The sequence below is a fragment of the Tachysurus fulvidraco genome, chromosome 11, assembly GCF_022655615.1.
Source record: "Tachysurus fulvidraco isolate hzauxx_2018 chromosome 11, HZAU_PFXX_2.0, whole genome shotgun sequence".
Lineage (NCBI taxonomy): Eukaryota > Metazoa > Chordata > Actinopteri > Siluriformes > Bagridae > Tachysurus > Tachysurus fulvidraco.
In genome coordinates this window covers 17,375,245-17,397,744 of record NC_062528.1, presented here as the reverse complement: position 1 = coordinate 17,397,744, position 22,500 = coordinate 17,375,245, and the positions used below count along the sequence as shown (strand labels likewise).

The 22,500-nt window shown below is 42.1% G+C and overlaps 1 protein-coding gene across 1 annotated transcript in view; it reads left to right on the top strand.

The window, feature by feature from the left end:
• Positions 1-14,562, top strand: part of kirrel3l (kirre like nephrin family adhesion molecule 3, like) — a 45,041-nt gene extending 30,479 nt beyond the window's left edge. Inside the window, exons 4-15 of the mRNA XM_027147715.2 lie at positions 22-179; positions 1,813-1,963; positions 2,050-2,155; positions 2,658-2,806; positions 3,195-3,322; positions 5,246-5,372; positions 6,319-6,419; positions 7,541-7,739; positions 11,361-11,468; positions 11,552-11,661; positions 12,008-12,097; positions 13,684-14,562. Of these exons, the coding sequence (XP_027003516.2) occupies positions 22-179; positions 1,813-1,963; positions 2,050-2,155; positions 2,658-2,806; positions 3,195-3,322; positions 5,246-5,372; positions 6,319-6,419; positions 7,541-7,739; positions 11,361-11,468; positions 11,552-11,661; positions 12,008-12,097; positions 13,684-14,184 (1,928 nt within the window). The 3' untranslated portion in view covers positions 14,185-14,562. The remainder of the gene's footprint in view (positions 1-21; positions 180-1,812; positions 1,964-2,049; positions 2,156-2,657; positions 2,807-3,194; positions 3,323-5,245; positions 5,373-6,318; positions 6,420-7,540; positions 7,740-11,360; positions 11,469-11,551; positions 11,662-12,007; positions 12,098-13,683) is intronic.
• The last annotated feature ends 7,938 nt before the right edge of the window (positions 14,563-22,500 follow it).

The window sequence follows — 22,500 nt, the reverse complement described above, 5'->3', positions numbered from 1 at the left end:
GATGATGTTGTTTTCTTGCAGTGCCACCTTCGGACCCTGTCGTAGAGGGAGGGCCTGTGGTGCGTCTGAAAGCCCACACTCCCCATAACCTGACATGCCGGGCATCCGGAGCCAAGCCTGCAGCTGAGATCACCTGGTACAGGGATGGTGAGGTCATGCACACTGCGATCTATTCGAAGGTGAGTGTGCACACTGTCACGACTTGGCTCTTTCTCCTCAGCTGTTTTAAGCCCTAAGATCAAATATTCCTTTTTCGCCATGTTCTTACTGCTGCATTCTGCGTAAGGCATTTCCACCACTTTTAGTTTTAGTCTTTTTTTGCTTCCAGGTCTCATTCGGATGCCCTCGCTCTATCTTTCCTCCATCTTCGCTCTATCCGTACTCCTTTGCCCTTCCCCCACTCCTGTTTCATCCCTTTTATTCTTTATAAATATCCTTCTGTCTCACACACACACACACACCCTCCGATGTTCTGGCACTCCAGCATAAATGGAGCATGTTGAAGCGCAGACAGGCATAAGTGTCCGATACAGCAGAGTTTCTGCACCGAGCAAGAGAGAGTGCAAGAAAAAGGGAGGGGGAGAAGGCAAGCAAAAGAGACAGAGAGAAAGAGCAAGCGAGCGAGAGAGGGCGAATTCGGCGTAGACAATGCCGAAACACAATGGAGAACTCAGCGGAGCATGAACAGGCATGAAAGTGTCACATTTGTCATGCTCTCTGACCACGCTAAACGACACTAAACTGCACGCTTAAGAGGGCGGGAGCTGCAGGGAAGTAGAGAAGTGAGAGAGAGAGAGAAAGAGAGAGAAGATAAAAGAGACAGATGCAACAGCAGGAGAAGAGATAGAAGGTGAATAAAGGCAAAAGAGGCTTGTTTAAAAGAGCTCCAGAGTGAGGGATGAGTGACAGAGGGAGAAAGAGAGACAAACAAAGACAAAGAAAAGCAAAGGAGGAGAAGAGCAAGCAGGAGGTGAGGGAGGAAAAATGCATAAGGGACTGGGGGATGGTGTGAAAGGGTGTTGACAAGCAGCGTCGCGATTCAATCTAGTGTAAAAATGCTCCGAGTGAGCCAGAGGTGTGTCTGCCAGAGAGTGGGCTCATGCATCGATTTGCAGCCCCCAGCTTCCCATAATGCCCCCGCACCCCCCTCCTCCTGATTTCCCAGAATTCCTCTGCACTGTCTTAACACCACACCCAGAAAGCTGCCCCCTGCCAAAACTCGCACTCCTCTCCCCACTTAGCCGAATCGATCGGGCAGAGCGCAATAAGCAGATTTAAGAGATGATGAGGAGCAGGAAGAGCTGATCGAGGGCTCGGCGGGAAAAAATGTGCACACAGCAAAATGGCATCATTAAACACACCAGTCCACCTGCCACGCTGAGGGAAAGCCAGCTCTAATCCCGGCTCAACACTGCAGAGCGCACTCACGGCTTCATGGAGATGGCATTAAAGCCTGATAGACGAGAGAGTGGAATGTCTGGAATGATAAATGGGATGTGGGATATCTTTGAATCTTTCATGTATGAAGAGCGATGTAAAGACAGTGGTAGTGGGGTGTGTCGCTCTCGCTATACAGGCTCAGCAAGCTGGTACAAAGTAGAGAGAGAGAGAAAATACACTCACAGCAGACGATGGGTCAATATTATACAACTGAAAGGCATCCAGTTTTTTATCGAGAAAAAATAAAGCCTCACGAAAAAGACTCCAAGAGTCCCATTATCATGCAACTGTCACCGTGACCGAGGCCACGCCCCTTTGTAGAGGAATCTGTAGCTCTATACTGACTGTTTATCACCTCTGCTTTCCTTTCAGTCACTGATGGAGGATGGGAAAAGGGAGACGGCGGTCAGCCTTCTGCCTCTGGTGCCCGATGACCGTGATTCGGGGCGGACGTACACCTGCAGGGTTCTAAACCCAGCAGCCCCGGGTGGACGCCAGACTTCCATAACCATCAACGTTCAACGTATGTGCTCTATCGAATCCCGCAAAAGAAATATATAAACGCGTTGCATTTAAAATCGTTTTTAACATAAAGTCGTTGCATCGTAGATCCCCCGTCTGTCACTCTGTCCGTTCAGCCTCAGACTGTAATGGAAGGAGCCAAAGTGCTGTTCCTCTGCTCAGCTTCTGCCAGCCCAGAGATCACTGGCTACAGGTAAACAAAACAAACAAACAAACAAATAAATAAATAAATAGACATGGTGCCTAATATCAGAGTCATATAAGAGCAGAACTGGATGTGGTAGCTCAGTGGTTAAGGATTTTGGCTACTGATCGGAAGGTCATGGGTTCGAACCCCAGGTCCACCAAGCTGCCACTGCTGGGCCCCTGAGCAAGGCCCTTAACCCTCAGTTGCTCAGTTGTAAGTCACTCTGGATAAGGGTGTCTGCTAAATGCCGTAAATGTAACTGGAATAAAAATGGAGAGAGGGTTTGGATTATTGTTAATGTGCAATTTCACCACTGAAGGTCAGTATAATATGGTTTACCTTTGGTTTGCTCGTTAGAATTAATAATGAAGGTCAGTTAATAATAAAAATAACCATCTGTGAGAAAAAAAAAACACATGGTGACAGACAGTTCCAGGCTCATCTTTGTGTTTAGGAATAGAATGTATTTTATTTCAAGTCGTCCTCTGTCTCTGCTTCAATACTGTAGGTGGTGTAAAGGTGGCATCCCCATCCCTGAGGCCAAAGGGGACAGTCTGGAGGTGACAGTGGACTACTCATATTTCACAGACCCTGTGTCCTGCGAGGTGTCCAACTCTGTGGGGAGCACAAACGTCAGCACACTGGTGGACGTGCAGTGTACGTGCACACACAGCAAATGTCTCGAGATGCTAAACATGTCTCGGTTAACAAGAAAGATTTGTGCAAATGTCATTTTCTAAATCAAATATTCCTTTTAATAAAACTGTTTCCCATTTCTATTGTCCTCGACATCCTTGATTTGAAAGCTAAATTATGTAGCTATTGGCACCGGTGATGTGTCAAGGTTGTGCAATGAAGCTTGAATAGAACAGACTTTGGCTTTAATGATGCACAGGCATCACTAACTGCACATGTGAGTCCAGGCAGATTGCAGTGTTCTCAGGAGATGCTGTCATTAGGGACATGTGCTTTGTGCTATAATGTATTGTGTGTGTGTTTGTGTGTGTGTTTTTAAATGCAACTCTCTGTCTTGTGTTTTCTGTAGTCGGTCCCAGGCTTTTATCGGAGCCTAAACCACAGACAGTGGACACAGGCATGGATGCGGCGTTCACCTGCGCCTGGACTGGCAACCCTCCACTCACCCTGGCGTGGACCAAACAGGGATCCAGTGTGGTAATAATACCTCCGTCATGTGTATTTTCAAATCTTATCCTCCATTCGTCAGAAAAATTTGGAGACCTGTTGATCACTCGGTCTTTTAACACAGAAACGGCATACATCTGTTTGATGAGTAATAACAGGGCTGCGATGACAGTCTTTATCGATTCGTGATGAGAAGCCTGAGAAGAAAACACTAAGCTAATAGCAGCTGATCCCCATCAAAATGGGGTGATGAGTTTCATAAGAGAGCGTGTAGCAAATCGCTGCTATCTTGGGCTTTATCCACGCACACGAGAGCGAAGTCTTTAGAAGAGCACTCGCTGATCGTCAGCCAGCACTGGTATTTTGAGAATGCTGTAGAGCCTGCGCATCACACATCAGCCAAATATCTCCAGGGAACAACTTATGCCGGTTAATAAGATTTTGCAAAGAGCTCGAGAAAGCAACCAAGGAACAAAAGCAAGAAAGGGAGGTGCGGTGGGGGCAAAGAGGCTGCAGTGTAGCGCTCGGCTAATTTCGGTGCAACACCTCCTCTATCTTTCTGTCCCGTACAAGTGCAGGGATGGATCATCTCATCCTCGGGTGTGTTTGGTTCATCGCCACTAGATCCGGATTAATTGGCTAATTCGATGAGTGTCTGTGAGTGAAAAATCAAGGGGAGTATTAAACGGATTAATCAGAGTGCAGCCGGGTTGGGCAGGGATGAGATGGGGGGGGGGGGGGGTTAACGAATGATGGGGTTTAACAAGGTAGCATGGAGTGTGATGCTCACACACTGGAGGCCAGAACACCTGGTGAGAGAGGGCGCCCGCTAGCAACCGAGCCTAATCTGGAAAAACGTAGCTAGCTTTAATTAGAAGTGTGCCGGCTCCAAGGACTGAGGCCGGCACGCTTTAGACTGTAATTAAGACGGCGGCAGGCGAAATTACAGCTCCAGTCACAGCTCTCCCCTCGGTATTAGCAGCTCCAGAGTGAGGAGACGATTATGGCGACGATTGCCTCGCAGGGCTGCGCTGCTCACTGAAATAAACAGCAGGCTATTTGTTTTCTGAATTGGATCGCGCACATCCGACGGAAATAATGATGTTGGGATAAAAATGTTCATGCAACGAGTGTCCAAATGGAGGAATTTTGCATGTAGATAATTATAACAATATTAGACAATAGCATTGAGAGCTATTTTAGATTTATAGCTGCAGATTTGGCCCAGATTTAGCTGAATAAATAATTTGCTCAGGAGACATTGAGATGGCAACTGCCAGTCCATAATGAGTAGGCGTGGCCTCTGTGCCTGCACGTCAACAAGAAGGTGTGGCTTAGGCACCTGCCAGTCCACACGATGTAGGTGTGGCCTCTGTGTCTGTAAGGCCACATTAAGTAGGCGTGGCCTAAACACCTGTCGGTCCACATGAAGTTGGTGTGGCCTCAACGGCTGCCAGTCCACATGAAGTAGGCTTGGCCTCTGTGTCTGTGAGGCCACGTTAAGTAGGCGTGGCCTAAACACCTGTTAGTCCACATGAAGTAGGTGTGGCCTCTGTATCTTTAAGGCCACATGAAGTATGCGTGGCCTAAACACCCGTTAGTCCACATGAAGTAGGTGTGGCCTAAACACCTGTTAGTTCACATGAAGTAGGCGTGGCTTGTGTGTCTGTAAGGCCACACGAAGTAGGTGTGGCCTCTGTTTCTGTAAGGCCACATTAAGTATGCATGACCTAAACACCTGTCAGTCCACATGAAGTAGGTGTGGCCTCTGTGTCTTTAAGGCCACATGAAGTAGGTGTGGCCTAAACACCTGTTGGTCCACATGAAGTAGGCGTGGCATGTGTCTTTTCCAAAGAAGCTGGCCATATCCCATGTTCCATAAAGAGTAATAATGCTTGAGGGTTGTAATCTATTCTCAGCCCAGTGCTAATGGCAGCTCTTTCTGAATGGCAGGTGCTCAGCAACAGCAACACACTCCACCTCAAGGCCGTGACTCAGGAAGACTCCGGGACGTACACCTGCAAAGCCATCGTACCGAGGATCGGCGTGGCCGAGAGAGACGTCACACTCACTGTAAACGGTAGAGTCTCTCCCATTCTGTCCATCTATCAGCCCTCGAACCGCTCATTAAAGTTATTTCAAGAGTACAAATGAACATGGACGTCAGAAACGCCCATTTTCTTTACCCGCTATTTCAGTCTTGTAAAGTCTTTCAAACTCATTATTTAACATCTGCCACTTCAGACATACACTTATGCCCCCTGCCAGCCCCCTTTTCACCTCAAACACACACACACACACACACAAAAGCATGCGGTTTGTAATTGCATTCAAAGCCACTTTCTTAGAAATGAAATAAGCTCACAGATTAGCCAGGGGATAGCAGAGTCGTCAATAGCTACAGCTGTAGAGGTGTAACATTTACAAGTTTTTGACCAGTTGCTATGGTAATTTTCAAGCAACCTGAAAACTGCACTTCAGTTTTTCAGAGGTCAGATCGTATAGTGATAAAATTCACCCAGTGGGAAAGCAAGCTCACTGAAGCAGAAAGAAGTGTGAAAGATGTGTTTACTTCTGGTAGCAGTTGATTTGGCTTCACATCAAATTCTAGGAGAACGTTGACCTGTGAACAGACACACCACAGTTTGGTGAAGCTTTAGAAAACAAAAGGGTGAAGCTATACAGTGGGATGTTTATCAGATAACTCCTCTCCAGAATTTTTGGCACCCTTTATGACAAATGAGAAAAATCGTTAGCAATATCATTCATTTCTAACGATTTTTCTCATTTGTCATGAAGGGTGCCAAAAATTCTGGAGATGAGATTTGGCTGTAAAAACCTTGCAGATAAGAGTTAAAGAGGCCCATTTTCATCTGTAGGAACTTTATAGAGAGGTTCATATTTTCCTACATATAAACACCATATACTCTACACGTGTACACATTTTCTGTGGTTGTGTGTTATCTCTTAAACTTGTAAAAACTTTTTCTCTCTCTCTCTCCATCTCTCTCCCTCCATCTCTGCAGGTCCACCCATCATCACGGCTGAGGCTACGCAGCAGGCTGTCAAACACGCCAAAGGAAAGCTGGAGTGTCTGGTGGGCAGCAGCCCTCCGCCTGACAAAATAGTGAGTTCTTCTCCTGGTGTGTGTGTGTGTGTGCACGTGTGTGCACGTATGTGTGTGTGAGTGTCTGCATGCTTGTTAGGTATCTTACATTTACACATCCTTGACATGCTATAGTTCCATGCGGTGTCTATTTAATTTTTCTTCCTATGTGTGAGTGTAGGCGTGAGGTGTGTGTATGTGTGTGTGTGTGTGTGTGTGTGCCATGTGGATATCACATGGCAGGATTCAACCTCCTATCAACATCTAAAGCAAAATTCGTCTGTGTTCTTTCTCTCGCTGTCTGATTCAATTTTGTGCATTATAATCCCACACATACGCACACACAAACACACAGACGCAGTCGGATGCGGCTGGACGAGGAGGTCACTTCTGTACCTCACCTTCTGCCATTGCAGGATAATTAGAGTCAGATAGAGTAAGACAGAGAGAGGAAACATGAGCAGCAAGAGGAGGAATGATGGATGTATAAACAGATACAGCAAGGAAAAGAATGAGAAGATCAACAAAGAGAATCAAACTCAGGGTGAAAGGAGAAATACAGGCCAAGGACTGATGGCCTGAGCAGTTGAGTATAAAACGGAGAAATAGAGAGAGAGAGAGAGAGAGAGAGAGAGAGAGAGAGAGAGAGAGAGAGAGAATCTCACCACTTAATCTTCAGGAGGAAAAAAAAAAGAGCTTCCTGTCTCTTTGGCCAAAAAAAATACAATAAAATGTAATGTACACAGTTTCCTCTTTTCCTTGAAAGCATTCAATCAGGCAGGCAGGACATGTCTAATGTGAGCTTTTTTTTTTTAAGTATTGTACGGAATATGAGTTCCATATTTCCAAAAAATAAAAAAATAATAAAATAACTCACACTCACAAGTTGTTCAGTAACGCAAACAAACTTGCTTGTGTGGTTTTTGACATGGTATGACAGCGCTATCTATAAATACGGACAACGAAACCGAGCTGAAACGACACTAAAGTCCAGTTTTATGTGTTAGATATTTAGCCTAGAGCAGAGAGCCAAATAATAAGCAAAAGCTGTTAAATAACTCCAGCTAATTAACTCATTAACCTTGACTTTATTGTTCACGTACAGAAGGGCAAGTCTGACTTTATGTGCCGTCTGTCCTCAGGTGTGGACGTTCGGGGACACGAGCTTGTCCTCTGGTTCCTCAGGCCGTTTCTCGGTGCAGACGGTGAACAGCGACCGTGGCGTCCTGTCCTCACTTATCCTGTCTGAGACGCTGGCTCAAGATTTCCAGCTGAGATACAACTGCACTGCATGGAACCGCTTCGGAACTGGCACAGTGCTCGTCACGCTCAAAGAACAAGGTGAGGGAAGAAACTCGGGAATGGACGAGATGAGAACAGGATGACTTTAATCAGGGTTGCACTTTTTCTTGTGCTAAATAAGGAAAGGATCTGCTAAATCGATAGCAGTGACGTGTTAGCAAGATGGGGGTGTTTTTATATATATATATATATATACACATATATACACACACACACACACACACACACACACTCTCACTCATTTTCTACCGCTTTATCCGAACTACCTCGGATATATATATATGCATACTAATGCATTTTCATATATTCTTGCTTTAATTATATATGTGAAAATAGAAGCCATTTCTTTTGTAGTTTCTTAGATGTTCGAAAGTGTCTCATTTATATTTCAAACTTGTCCAGGGTTACTTTCAAACAGGCCGTTTTGATCTTTATTTCACATTCTGTTCTGTTTTTTAAGAAAAGTAAGAAAACGAGGATTAAAAGATGCAAAGACTTTAAGACTTGCTTTTAAACCGAAGTTTGGCTTCGCTCATTTTGTCATAAAACGACATAAAGAAGTGGAAGGGAAGTAAGAGAGAGAGAATAAAAAGGAAATTCTGAAACCATAGGTGGTGATATTCTGACATCGTGTTAAGTACGCGAGACAGGATTTAGTTTGATCTTGGGCTGAAATAGAAAAGGACGTGGTGGGTCTTGTGACAGGTTTTTAAACTGAGCATTGTTTAATCATAGCGGGAGGCGGGAATGCGGTCAGGGCCACGGGGAGGGAATTTGGGGGGGGTGTTAAAATGTGAATCCTCATGCATATTCATTAATCCTCGAATTAATTATAAGTGTGAAGGTGCAGAGATGCTTTTAAACCATTGAAGTAAATAGAAATATATTTATTGTTTTGGATATTTAAAAAGACTTATTAAAACATTCTGGGTTACTTTAATCCAGACCTTTTTTTTTTAATCTTTATTTCACTTTCTGCTCTGCTTAAAGGGGCAAACGAGGACGAAAAGTTTTAGGATTCAGCTTTGCTCATTTGTAATAAAAGTCTGGAAGAAAGTAGAAGGCGAAGGCGCACGTAAAGAGAAACCCCAGGCAGTAATCTTCTGATAGCTGTAAGGTTGTGATTGACTCGTTATCGGGTTAAACAGGAAGAACATAACGATAGCTTTGTAAAAGCAAAACAAGGTGGTGTGATGCCCAGGGTGCACTTGGGGAGAAAAGAAGGACATGGGCCTCTTTTTATTGTGTGTTTTATTTGCAAACCTTTTATGCATCTTCATCAATAGTTGCTAATTAATAAAAGCGAAGATGTACAAATGCTTCCAGAACATTATAGTAAAACCTTAAGCATCGGAAAAAAGTTTAAACTCAAACATATTTCTTCTTGAAGAACAGGAGAAAGAAATTAGGATGAACAGATGCAAAGTTTTAAGACATTATACTAAACTTCAGCTTGCATATTTGTAATAAAAGGTGTTAAGAACATGGGAAACCTTAGGTGGGAATATTCTGACATACTCGTTAGTCCCTGAGACAGGATTGTGTTTGATCTTGTGCTAAAAGAGAGCAGAGATGATGAGAGCAGATAAAATGACGCAAAGATCTTTAACATGGGCTTTTAACCTGAGGCTGAGCTTTGAACGCATCCTGATCACGTTAATCAGGAAAGTGAACGCTGTAGCAGAAAGACAGCTCCCGGTGTGTACGTAGCCCCTGCGGATGTTGCTTTCATGCAGAATGAACGGAAAAAACGAAGATTTGTCTAGCGCTTTTAACAAGTGACACCGTCACAAGGTAGTTTCATAGAAATCCAGATGTGGTGTAAAGAGCAGCAGTGAGGAAAAGCTCCCCTGAGATACAGTAATATACTACCAGATGAGCAGGAAAGGAAAGGAACGGAAAGGAAAAAGGAAAGGAAAGGTAAGGAAAAAGGAAAGAAAAAGGAAAGGAATGGAAAAAGGAAAGGTAAGGAAAAAGGAAAGAAAAGGAAACAAAAAAGGAAAGAAAAAGGAAAGGAATGGAAAAAGGAAAGGAAAGGTAAGGAAAAAGGAAAGAAAAGGAAACAAAAAAGGAAAGAAAAAGGAAAGGAATGGAAAAAGGAAAGGAAAGGTAAGGAAAAAGGAAAGAAAAGGAAACAAAAAAGGAAAGAAAAAGGAAAGGAATGGAAAAAGGAAAGGAAAGGTAAGGAAAAAGGAAAGAAAAGGAAACAAAAAAGGAAAGGAATGGAAAAAGGAAAGGAAAGGTAAGGAAAAAGGAAAGGAAACAAAAAAGGAAAGGAAAAAAACAAGAAAGGAAAGGGAAAGGAAAAAAGAAAATATTAAAAAAAAAAAAAAAAAAAAAAAAGAGAAATTTCCAGGTCAACAAATCACTGCATAATGCTGCAAATGAGCTTGTATGAGGTTTTAAAATGGCACATTCTACTAGAACTAGCTAGGGAAACTGCAGCTTTTATTTTAAAACCTAAGAAATAAAATAAAAAATGTTTCCTTTTAGTTATAGAGGTTAGTTTTGTTAATACTGATGTCAGGGGAAGGGCTTCATAAAGCTACTAAGACAAAAGTGTGTGTGTGTGTGTGTGTGTGTGTGCGTGTGTGTGTGTGTGTGCGTGTGTAAATGAATTAAAATCGTATGCCACTCCTGCCATATTATTCTGACATTCAGTAGTGGAAGAAGAGCCAAACATTGTGATCAGATGGCTACACAAGTGTATTGGGCTAATGTAATGGTTTCATTTATTATGACCAGCTCCATGAGGCTTCTTTTCTTTACCTTTTATCCTGGCTGTTTCGTGACAGCCCTTTCTCCAGAGTCAGCTCTACACCAACAGATCCACAAAAAAAAGCCCTCTAGTAGTGCGCTTATCTTAATTATTCTCGGGCAAATCAATATCATTTAATCAGGAGATGGAGTGCTTAATGAATACATCTGCCCCATAACACAGATATAGATTTTGAGCCTAGATTAATTTGATTCGGGGGCCGCTGGGTGTCCCCGCGTACCGTACGGCTGGGCCTCGGCTCGCTGCTCCTCCTACACCGGGGGCCTGAGTTTGTTTAAATAAGGCTGAGCGTATAGTAGTCAGTCGTGAGAGACAGTGGGAACGAGATCCTCGGCTGCAATTTACATCAAGGCAGAAGAAGTGTGTCTCAGGAGAAATACAGCAAGCGACGCTATATCTCCTGCAATCTCTAATTAGATTAGCGTCAGGCATCTCAGCACGCGTCAGGCCTGGTTAGGCCCCTTCCAGCTGAGATTAAAGAAAATTCTCCAGGCTCGGGAACGCCACGCTGGATGAATTTCTATACGCACATCTATGAGCAGTGACAGGAAGACAGACTGTTTTGAAGCGTACTGGCCAGTTCGCTACCAGATCCTCCGGAGAATACGGCAAAGGCTCGCTAGAGGTCGAATCCACGCATCTGTAATGAAACGCAATCATTCTTAACATTTTCCAACATCTCAAGGCTGATTTGGCATTAGAGAAACGAGACCCAGTGTAAAAATCAATTAAGATTTAAAAGGGTGAGCTGGTGAAATAAACTGACTTTGCAGTTCTGACAAACAGAGTGGGCTTTGCGCGCTGACCCAGCTGTCAGTCAGCGTACGTGTTCCTCTGAGCGTGAGCTTATGATTGACTCCGTCTTTCTTATTCTGTTACAGAAGCACTGCCCTTGCTCATCATCATCGGGTCGTCTGTTGGAGGAGGATGTGTTTTCATAGTTTGCGTCATCACCTTGGCTTCCATCTGCTGCCGCCACGCTGCTAAAGGTGAGGACATGGGTCAGGAGTTAGATTTGTGTCCAACGACAAAGAAATCAAATTTTGCATAATCTCATATCTCTCTCTTATAGGAAAAAAAGGGACACGTCTATCCAAGAGTGACATCCGTGTGCAGATCGTGCACAGCGACCACAACGCAACCCGTGGGAACGATGACGAGGAGGACGTGAAGGAACCCATGGTGAGCATCAAGAACATCAATAACATGTGCATTATAGATTTACATATAATTGCATACAACAAAATAGTTGGTTGTCTTGAAAATATTAAAGATGTTCCTCGGGTTCTGTCTGTGCTAGAAGGAAAATACTCCAAGCTCATGGAAGTATTACACAATCTTGAACCTAATGTGGTATTTTTAAGCATTTAAGCTGTTTGAAGACTTTATGCTTGGGCACACTCACAGTATGAGCATCCTAATGAGAGCTCAGCTGGCTTGCAGAAGGGCGTTTGTGTGTTTCTACGTGTGTATAGCAGTGTGTAACCAACCTGTGTGTGTGTGTGTGTGTGTGTTTGATTTCCATCAGGCTCCCAACAGCAGCGAGTCTCCCGGGACATCACGCACCGAGCACAGCGATCTTCTTGAAGAAGAAGATGACGAAAGATCAGATATTAAGGTAAGTTTCTTCTAAACACGTTTATTAGCAACACGGCTGACTACACGGGTGCCAAACGTATTGGTTCTTGTACATCTGCATCGCATCGGCGTGTTCGGTGATGCGAGTCGACAAAACACACCTACACAAGCAAGGAGGATGGAAACATTCACTTCCACTGATACACACAGTCTGATACAAGATTTTATACTTTTCTTTAGAAACAGGACACCGCACAAAAGAGCAAAAGTGCTTCTGAAGCTGTAGGAGGCAAAACCAGATGATATTTTATTATTTTATTATTCAGAGATCTTTCAGAATCTAATATACTCGCTCCGTGGGGTTCCGAAATTGCACGAGCGTCGATGTTAACAGTCATCTGATTGAGGATCATTGCTGTTGTAATGTGCACTACTCTACAACTTCTAGAAGTACACAACTTACACCCAATTGGACTGTCCATCAACGGATGGCAGGATCACCACAGGACCACCGCTGACCAGATCATATCCGAGTGCTAGACGATTCCCGGCACAGCAGACATGCTCATCAAAATGAAATAAATAACCAGGGAAATGCTAATCTCAACATTTTATGCCCATTTATTAACAGACGAACTCAAATCTCAGGCTATAAAGGATCATCATTTCTCACCCAGCCCTCCACATGCACCGAAGTGGAGAAAGATTCTCGATTCTGATTCGTCAGGATGTGCTGATTAATTTGTCTATAACAGTAACTCTGACAGAGAACAGGGTGTTAACAGTAATTGTGCTTGGCATCAGGCCACATCATACATCTTCGATGGTGATTAGTAACTAATACCAGGAAGACCTCGGGTGTTTTATCAGAAGACCTTCTAGGATTTTAAGAAGAGGTGATTTTTGGGACCTCGGAAGTGAACACAAAAATCAAGCAATTTTTCCTAGAAAAGCCACAGCATAGAAAGCCATTATACGTGTCGTCACTGTTAGGGGTTTTAAAGAAGAATCCTGTACTTGCAATTTTAACAGTTTTTGCTAAATCAAGCATTCTTGGCCACAACAATTACAAAAAAACCTCCTGAAGGGACTAAAAACGTAAAAATCCTGTGCTTGCGATTTCGTCAATTAGCAATTAGTTTTCCACAGAAAAAGTCACAATAATCCCAGAAACCTTCCCGTATAACTCACCACCTGCTTTTACTAGCACTTTGCTGGCACAAAGTCCCATATGTCCTGTTTCACAAGCCCATCAGACTACTTACCACTCAAATACTGCATCTGCTACTAAAATGTAAGATGTATAATATATTCAAGCATAATATACTACATTCGAGATTTTTTAAAATTTCAATGCTAAATGGGGCAGTGGAGGCTGAAGGGGTTAAAGCTCTGTATTGTTGATCAGAAGGTGTGGGTTCAAGTCCCAGCCCTTCCAAACTGACACTGTTGGGCCCTTGAGGAAGGCCCTTAACCCTCACTGCTCCAGAGGTGCTGTATTATGACCGACCCTGCGCTCTGATCCCAACCTCCAAAGTTAAGATGTGTGAAGAAAGAATTTCACTGTGCTATAATGTGTATGTGACAGAATAAAGGCTTAATTCACTTTCTTTTCTCTCCACCCAGGACCCCACGAACGGCTACTACAATGTTCGTGGTCATGACGACCGCCATGTTGCACGCACCGGCTTTTCCGAGTTTGTCCCGACCTCGCGTCCCGTGTACACGCCGTGCCAGCTTCCGTCTCCAGGCCCACTGTACAGCCAGAGCACCACCCAGCCACGTGTCTATGACTTCTCCAACCGCTACGCCACCACCCCAGCCACCCGCACCACCTATGAGCAGCAACCCCAACAACAGCAGCAACAACAACAACAACAACAACAACCACAGCCACAACAGCAAACAACTCCCACAATGTACCCACAGGACCCACTGTACATGCCCAACACCTACGGCCGCGCCTTCACCAGCTACGTAAAACCCACCTCCTACGACAAAGTGGACACTTTTGAGCAATCAGATCAGGCCAGTAAGGTGTCCGGGACGTCCCGCTTCTCCTACGCTTCCTCGCAGCAGTCAGACTACGGACGGCCGTCCCAGCAGCGCATGCAGACTCACGTGTGAGCACCAGAAATTGCAGATGGTGCCAGGTTTGATCCATGAAGGACTTCTCCCCTTAATCTTAAATGTGCATTGGGAGTCAGATTCGGATTATCCTTCTTGAGCTTTCGGAGTAAGGAGAACTGCAGGACAACTCCCATTTCTGAGTCCTCTGGATTGTCTAAGCTAATTTAATCGTGTTTAGCTTTGTTTACTAGCTGAACTTCTGGTGAATGAATGCCATTCTTTTTTAATCTCACTTATTATGGAGACAGGCACGTCAGGACGCTTCGGCGTCTCCGAGTGGTCTGTGATAGGAATCGAATGAACTAACTTTTGTAAATGAGAAGCTAATGATCTTATGCTGGACCACAATCAAAAAAAAAAAAAAAACAACAAAAAGAAGAAAAAAAAAAAGTCTCGTGCTGGCATGCTGAAGGAATCGTAAGCACATTTTGTGTGTCATTGACTGAACTACAACAGGAATTCACAGATAAACTGAGACAAAATGGTCGAAATGATAAATTATGCCTCTCTTTTTATGAAATCTACTGTTAGGGTATTTCTGAGAACGAAGGCAAATAAGGACTTCCTGAAACAAAATGATGTAATGAAGATTAAGAGGTGCATTTTGCTCTGATTAGCTGAACAAAGAGAGATGAAGCCCTAACGAATATGCAACCCAGACACAAGAGGCTTATTTTGCATCCCAAAATGGCATGTTACTGATTTTGGGGTGCAAATAAAAAGGTGCCTCGGGTGTATCGAGAAGCTGGTGGCAATCTGAAACTGCGAAAATCGTCGCGCAGTAATGGTTTAGCGACTGTGAATTCTTTTCCGAAGAAAGTGCGGCATGAGCCGTTCTATCTGAAATGACACAATCAAGTATCTCCGCCATGTTTACACACGATAAAAAGGTAGAACACAATGCTCCTGATAAACGAGTGTACAAATACGGGGGGGTGAGCCCTCTCCTCTTGTCTGTTGCATGCAGATGACGTGTCTATGTGAACGTATCTTTCCATGTCCATTCCTTGTGTGAGACATTGCTTTACTGCACCTAATGCCATTGGATCGTGGTAATCCCGATGATCGGGTTCCCGTACTGCCATTTCTTTTCTTCGGGCCTGAGTGATTTCCATTTGGGAAGAAAAAAAAAAAGAAGTAAATTCACAAAGTGAACTGTGCCGAAAAAACACATCGCTTGTCTTTATTTTTCTACTTTATATAAGCCTTAATGTACAGTGTGTAAGCTGCTCAACTGTAAAGTACATTTCTATTATGAATGCTTATAAATATATATCTAATATGATTTGATTTTAACACAGCATATTATTTTACTTCACTTTTTTTTCTCCCCGGACGTTTGAGTTCTTCACCATTCATGGGGTTGTGTTTCTTTTAGACATCTTTTGTTTTTTTTTCTTTTTTAAAATTATGCATTGAGGTTTTACTTGCTAAAATGAGCTATTGTTGCTTGTAACTTTGTACACATATTTATATTTAAATAAAACCATTTCAAATAAAAAAAGCAGCCATGACTTGAGTGTGTTATCGGATGTATGCAATGAATGACACGGAAGACAAAATGACCACTAGGGGATGACCCAGAAACAAGCCTCATTGCAGCTTTAAAGCATTAAATCCACTAAAAACACGAAAAAACTTATTTTTCTAGTAAAATTTATACTCTCAATATTTTTTTAAGCCCGCACACAAAGCATAATATGATTCATAGCCGTCATACTATTAGAAAAGTATTTTAGAGAAAACTGACCTAGGTGGCGCTAGACCAGTTTTTCCCTTACCTTTAGACGCTTCCCTTTCTTCACTGGGGTAATATTTTCCAAAGCAAATATTCCACAAAAATCCCCAAAGGTCCAAGGAACTGGAATCTGTAAGCCTTTTAATCCAAAACGCTTTGGTCGCCTCGCAAATATTCCGTTTGTGTTCCGAAAACTGGAAACAGTAGTGCGCCACCATCTTGTTTTTCGGCTCTAACTTCTCATTGGGGGTTTCAAATTACACTGATGCGTCATATTTATAGCCCAGGGCCTAACGAATCAAACAAGCCCTCACTTGAGCCAATCGGTGCTTGTATTGCAGAGATAGACGGCTGGGAAGCCAATGAGGTCATGACATAATTTTTGGGAACCCGCCTTTGACTGACAATTACTCCTTCCAATAGCAATGAAATGGTCCGGGACCTCTACAGCTTTTTAGCCAATAAGGAGACGATTCCAACGGTATGCAACATGCCACGTCTCCGAAGCCTCACTCTGCGCAAAAGAGTTGCGCAATGGGTTTATTGCGCAATCCTTGACCTTTTCACACTCACACAGCTCAGGGTGTCAGGTTACAGGCCTTTTTTCACAGCAGACTTGTAGACAGAGAGGCTCTGTGTGTTTTAGGCCTTTTAAACTGAGCATGCAGTCTTTTAATTCAAAGTTATACAGTAAACAAGTACACAAGAATCACATGACCGGACGGACATGTCCGTAGAAAAATATTTTTATTGAAGCCATTTTTGGGTCTTTTGACTTGAATTTTTTTTGGTGAAAGCCAAGACATGTGGCTATGACCCTCAGTTGTTATTTGGTCCCTAACATGTTCCAGAGAAATAAGATTAATCAGTTTATCAGGTAAACAACTCAGGCGGAAATCAAAACCTTCCATTCTAGCCTCTGTAACTTTGTGCCAGTAAGGCCTAGAATCAATCTGAAACTAGTTTCTAGTTTCTGAAACTAGAGAATCTCTTCTTTCCAATGAGAGCAGGCTCACCCCTGTGTGTTAAAGTATGTGGGAGCTGTACTACTTTTTGTTGGGTAGGTCATGTAAGCAAAAAACCTGCAAAAAGGGGGCAAGGTCCTGATAAAATTAGGAAAACTTTCACCGATGTTCACTAAATGATGCTCGGACTCATGGAAACAAGACAGGGATGTTGAAATGCTCACCTAAATGTTAGGAATAAACCAAGTGGTCATGCTTCCGGTTCAATTAACTAGCTAATTTCCTACTTAAATAAATGAGCAGCTGTCATCGTGGAAAGCTTCCAGACATAAAACAGGACTAAGTAAATGATGAGTGGACTCTGGGATATTTTACAGAGCTGTTGAAATGGTGTTTAATCAGCTTCATTTTAAAAGCAAAAAATGCATGCCTCCAAATCGGCTAGCTAGCTACTTGCGTATTATCTTGATAAGCGAGGAGGTGTCATTGTAAAAATGTACTTTCTTTCTATCTTTCTTTCTTTCTTTAAGAGAGGACAATGTACATTAATTAACATTACAATAATTAAAATTAAGCTCAAAGTGTGTAAATTAAGCTCAAAGTGTTAGCTCAAAAGTGCTAATTTTCATCGGCAGTCCTCCTGCCAGATGTAAAAAGGGCAACCTTAAAAATAATCACAATTATAAAATCACAAAATAAAACTTACAATATGTCAGATTGGACTCTTTAGAATTGGAGAGGAGTGTTAAAGTCATGTTTAATCACCTTCATTTTACAAATGAAGTAAGTGCTCATGCACATAAGCTAGTTACTTACTTAGCTAGCTAGCTAGCTACCTATTATCTAAATACATGGTGAAAACTTTGCACACTTACAATATGTCAAACTAACTGATAATGGGACTCTAAAAAACTGGACAAGAGTGTTATAATCATGTTAGAATTGTACTATACTTTACTTTTTACTTTAGCTGTGTACCCAGAATACGAAGGCACTGTATTACTAAAACATCAACAGATGGCATCAGAGTTTTTTGTGTTATTGAGCATTTTTCTTAGAACACTGCAAACTTATTAAATTGTTTTATTAATTAATTTATTATTCCTTCACAGTTATATTTAATGTTATGGACCATCTACAAGACAAATTAGTTGTCACATATTATAGATATACTATAAACAGTCGCTCCCTCAGCAACCTCTCTCTATCTCACCATACAAGGCCCTGTGTGTCACACTAGAAATGATAATATATCACAAGTGCATTTATTGAAAACCGGTGACTTACTTGGTTTAAAGTTAGTACTACTGACAGAGCTGCTGTTATTATTATTATTTATTTATTTTTTACATTTACAGCATTTGGCTGACAACCTTATCTAGAGTAACTTACATTTTATCTCACTTTTATATTTTATACAATTTAGGGTCAAGGGCACGGGGCACGATGGCTTAGTGGTTAGCACGTTCGCCTCATACCTCCAGGGTTGGGGGTTCGATTCCTGCCTCCGCCTTGTGTGTGTGGAGTTTGCATGTCCTCCCTGTGCCTCGGGGGTTTCCTCCGGGTACTCCGGTTTCCTCCCCCGGTCCAAAGACGTGCATGGTAGGTTGATTGGCATCTCTGGAAAATTGTCCGTAGTGTGTGAGTGAATGAGTCCAGGGTGTATTCTGCCTCGATGCCTGATGACGCCTGAGAGGCACAGGCTCCCCATGACCCGAGAAGTTCGGATAAGCGGTAGAACATTAGTGAGTGAGAGGTTCAAGGGCCTTGCTCAGGGGCCCAGCAGTTGCACCTTGGTGGACCACTACCACATCTTTAACACTTTTTTTTGTATTCAGCAGTAAACATCTCTAGTCAAGTCAAGAAGCTCTTCTTGACATTTCTACCACACATAGATGCATTACATGAATGAAATGAAACAACGATCCCCCATACTAAATTTTCTGTAGTATGTGAATGTGAAAGGGAGTGTGTGTGTGTGTGTGTGTGTATCTGTGTGTGTGTGCCCTGAGATGAACTGGCACAAGATCTAGAGTATCCCCTTGCTTGTGTCACAAGACCCTGGTGATAGACCCCAGGCTACCTGTGACCCTTTATAGGATAAGTGCTAAAGAATATGAACAGAAACGGATCAAATACACACAGTACATTTACCTTTAACATATAGTGTCGATTTGTACCAAATCACCATCCCATGCCTTTGCTCTTTGATGATGTTTGTGGTTAAAAGCTCTACAATTCCTACAGATGAACTGAATCAAAATATAAAAAGTGGCAGCCTCGATGCTATTTGGAGTGCTTTGGTTTACACTCTTGCTGAGCGCTGTACTGTATTTGGAAGACAAGTCTACGGATTGGAGCACAGCCATTATTTAATAACGTCTCCCTTCTCGCTCATGCTCTTAGATCTAATTAATCCAACAACTCTGAGCTTTTCAGTGGAGACTGAGATTGACACCAAGCAACAGTCAGCATTTAGCAAGTGAAAAATGATGCTAGACCACACTCGCAACTGATTCATATTTCATTCTGAAGCACATTAAGCGAGGCAATATAGAAACACAGTACAGAATGGATATGTAATAGTGTAATATATAATAATATATAGAATGCTTATGATAAGTAATGGATGATTTTAGGTGCTGTGCAGGTCAGCATCATCAAATACACAATGCAAACATTGTCATTAGATCTACGAGTCAATGGTTTAAGTCTACAAGTAAAGCATAGCCAAGCGGCTGAAGGGCAGCGACACAGGCAGAGGTATGACATAAATATTTATATTCTGGCAGCAGTTACAGGAACAATGTTTTACACTAATAAGCAGGTGTTTATGAAAGGTGTACAGTGGGTCAACAACAGAGATGACCAGACTGTCCATCAAAAAGACTAAACCTTTCCATTTATTGTAAGTATGCTAAGCTCTTAAACTGCTCCGGTGATGCTGGAAGCTTTAAAATTGCATAAGAGGTGATTCACTCATGCCCAAAGACATGGAAAGAGAGAGATGAAAAAAAAAAACTATTTGCTGATAATATGTGGAAGGATTTTATAAAGTTTTGCTGGGAAACATACAAATGTATTTATTAACGAAGTAATGCAATGCAATTATCTGTATCATGCTCTAACACACATATCATTAGAGTGCATGCAAAGCCAAAATGGGCATGGTCTTAAGCATAAGGAATTTTTTTATTATGTTAGTGGTCTCAGTGGTGTTAATTAGCCTATTTTGGGAAACAGAAATAATTAAATTCATTAGAAAATGAACCACTAATCAGGAAATTACTAAAAGTGAATTAATGTATGAAACTATTTTTTAATCTCGTTTTAGACAGGGTTAAGGGCCTTGTTCAGGGGCCCAGAAGTGGCCCAGTTTGGTGGACCAGGGATTCAAACTCACCTCTAAAGCCTTGGCTACCACATCCCTTCAGATATCTGCTTTATATTTGACCAGACAACCTCACACACCAGAAAACATGTACAATAAATAAATAATAATTTGTGTGCACCTGGCTATAACACCCATATGTCTGTATTTGTGAATCTTATTCCCAGTTTTATAACAACATCCATTCTGTGTTCCAGTTCATCCCAAATTTCAGTGGGTTTGAGGTCAGGGCTGTTTGCAGGACACAGGTTTGTCCATTCCAACCTTGACAAACCAACGTTTTATGGTTTGAGCTTGTTAGTACAACTGTTTGGAAAAGATCTTCATTTGGGTTGATGGTTAGGTGTCCACAAACCTGGCCATATATTGTGTAGCCATCAACATTTACTTAAATGTTACTTAAAATGTGCAGTAATTTACTTCATTTTCCAGCCTTTCTGCAGTTCAAGCGGTCACACGGCCGCTTTGCCTTAATCAATTTTAAAAGATGTTCGGTCTCCAAGCTTAAAACCACAATGCACCATTCCATCTCGCCATCATGTAACATTTAATAGATATCGATCCTTTTCTTTTGTTTAATTGGAACATTCTACTCATTATAATTTTAATTAAAAGCTGAACAGTGATCGCTAAGGATTTTTTTCTCCCTTTGTCACCTTCACCTTCAGAAGCAACAGAACCATAAAAGATTTATGTATGGCATGACTCTAAGGTTAGGAAATTAAAGCTACAGTATGTAACATTTCTTAATGGTTTAATAAGTGCCATTATCAGGTCAGGAGTACAGAGGGAGGGTTAACTCGACTGGATCTTTTCCAGGGACGGAGAAGTCAGACATGTTTGGTTTGGGTTGGATTTGGTGTTTATTGGCTCGTAGCTTTTACAGTGTCACATGCCAGCCTGAGGTCTAATATTCTAAAAGCAGTTTAAACCACAGGCATCGACTAATGACCCCTAAAGAATACACCCAAGAGTGCTGGCAAGCAAAAAATAAAGTGAGCCAAAAAAAAAAAAAAGATAAATAAACACTAGCTACTGTAGGCTCTCTAGAATTGATCACAGACCCAAAATTGAATGGAATTTAAAAAGAATGCAGCTTTTTTTCTTCTTCTATCTAATCCAAGTTTATTTTAGAGATTTGCATCACGTAATTATGTCCTCAGCAGACATTTTATTCAACGAGTCTTAAATCGACTCGCCGTATGCTACCATAAATTTAATCTGCACAGTGAATAGAAAATATATTTCCATTGTGAGTTGCTTTTTAAAGACATTTTCTGTCAAAAAGCTGTCAAGGTTACGTACCACTGCTTTAATTCCAGCCAGTTCTGATAAGCTACCAGATTCTTAACCCCTGTCTGAGGTGAGCAAACTGCTAAACTACTCGCTGTAAGAGACTTTCTAGCTGAAGTATCACTTCAGTTAACTGGTCAATAAGTGTTTGGAGATTTTTGTAGGATATAACCAGAAAGTGTTTTTTTTTTCTGTGACTAAAGAAATGAACAAATGAACACAGATTTTAGGCCTAAATACAGTGAGAATCAAGAAGCCAAAGTAAACAAAGGACTGTACGGTCACGTGACTTCAACATCACCAGCATTGAGTATCTGACAGCTCTTTCAATCTTCTTTTAAAAATCTGTTTTCCTAATAAAGGGATCCCACTGTGTTTTTTGTGTGGATAATTATGAACCAGTGGCATTGAGAGGGTGGGGCTTTGGGGGTCTTAAGACACTCATGTACTGTCAAAAGACCCTGGTACTTTGAACACTGAAAATATTCTATACCACAAGTAGACTTACTAGGACAAGAAACCCACCTGCGTGTAGGGTTTATTATACACGTTCATTCCGCTTTACGTGCATTTAAAACTTTTTGTGTTGAGCTGTTAAACAGAACAGTACATATTCTGGTTCAGCAGGTGGCGCTGTTGTTAGTATACGGCCATTGAATAGTCGTCATCCGTTCATTGAAACAGTTATTAGTAATAATTTAAATGTCAGCTTGTAAGTTTGTAATTCTGGTGAAATTAAATCATTTCAATCAATGAGATATGTTGTCATTTTTACGTGAGTCATAGTCTAAGAGGACTAAGCACATCATCCCTTCCAGACCTAGCAATGCCCCTGATTCTGAACTAATATTAAGTTGCGGCTGAAAGACTTGTGAGTAACATAACGAGAATGCTGTATCTCAGCTTTCGTGTTCGACATGATGGCG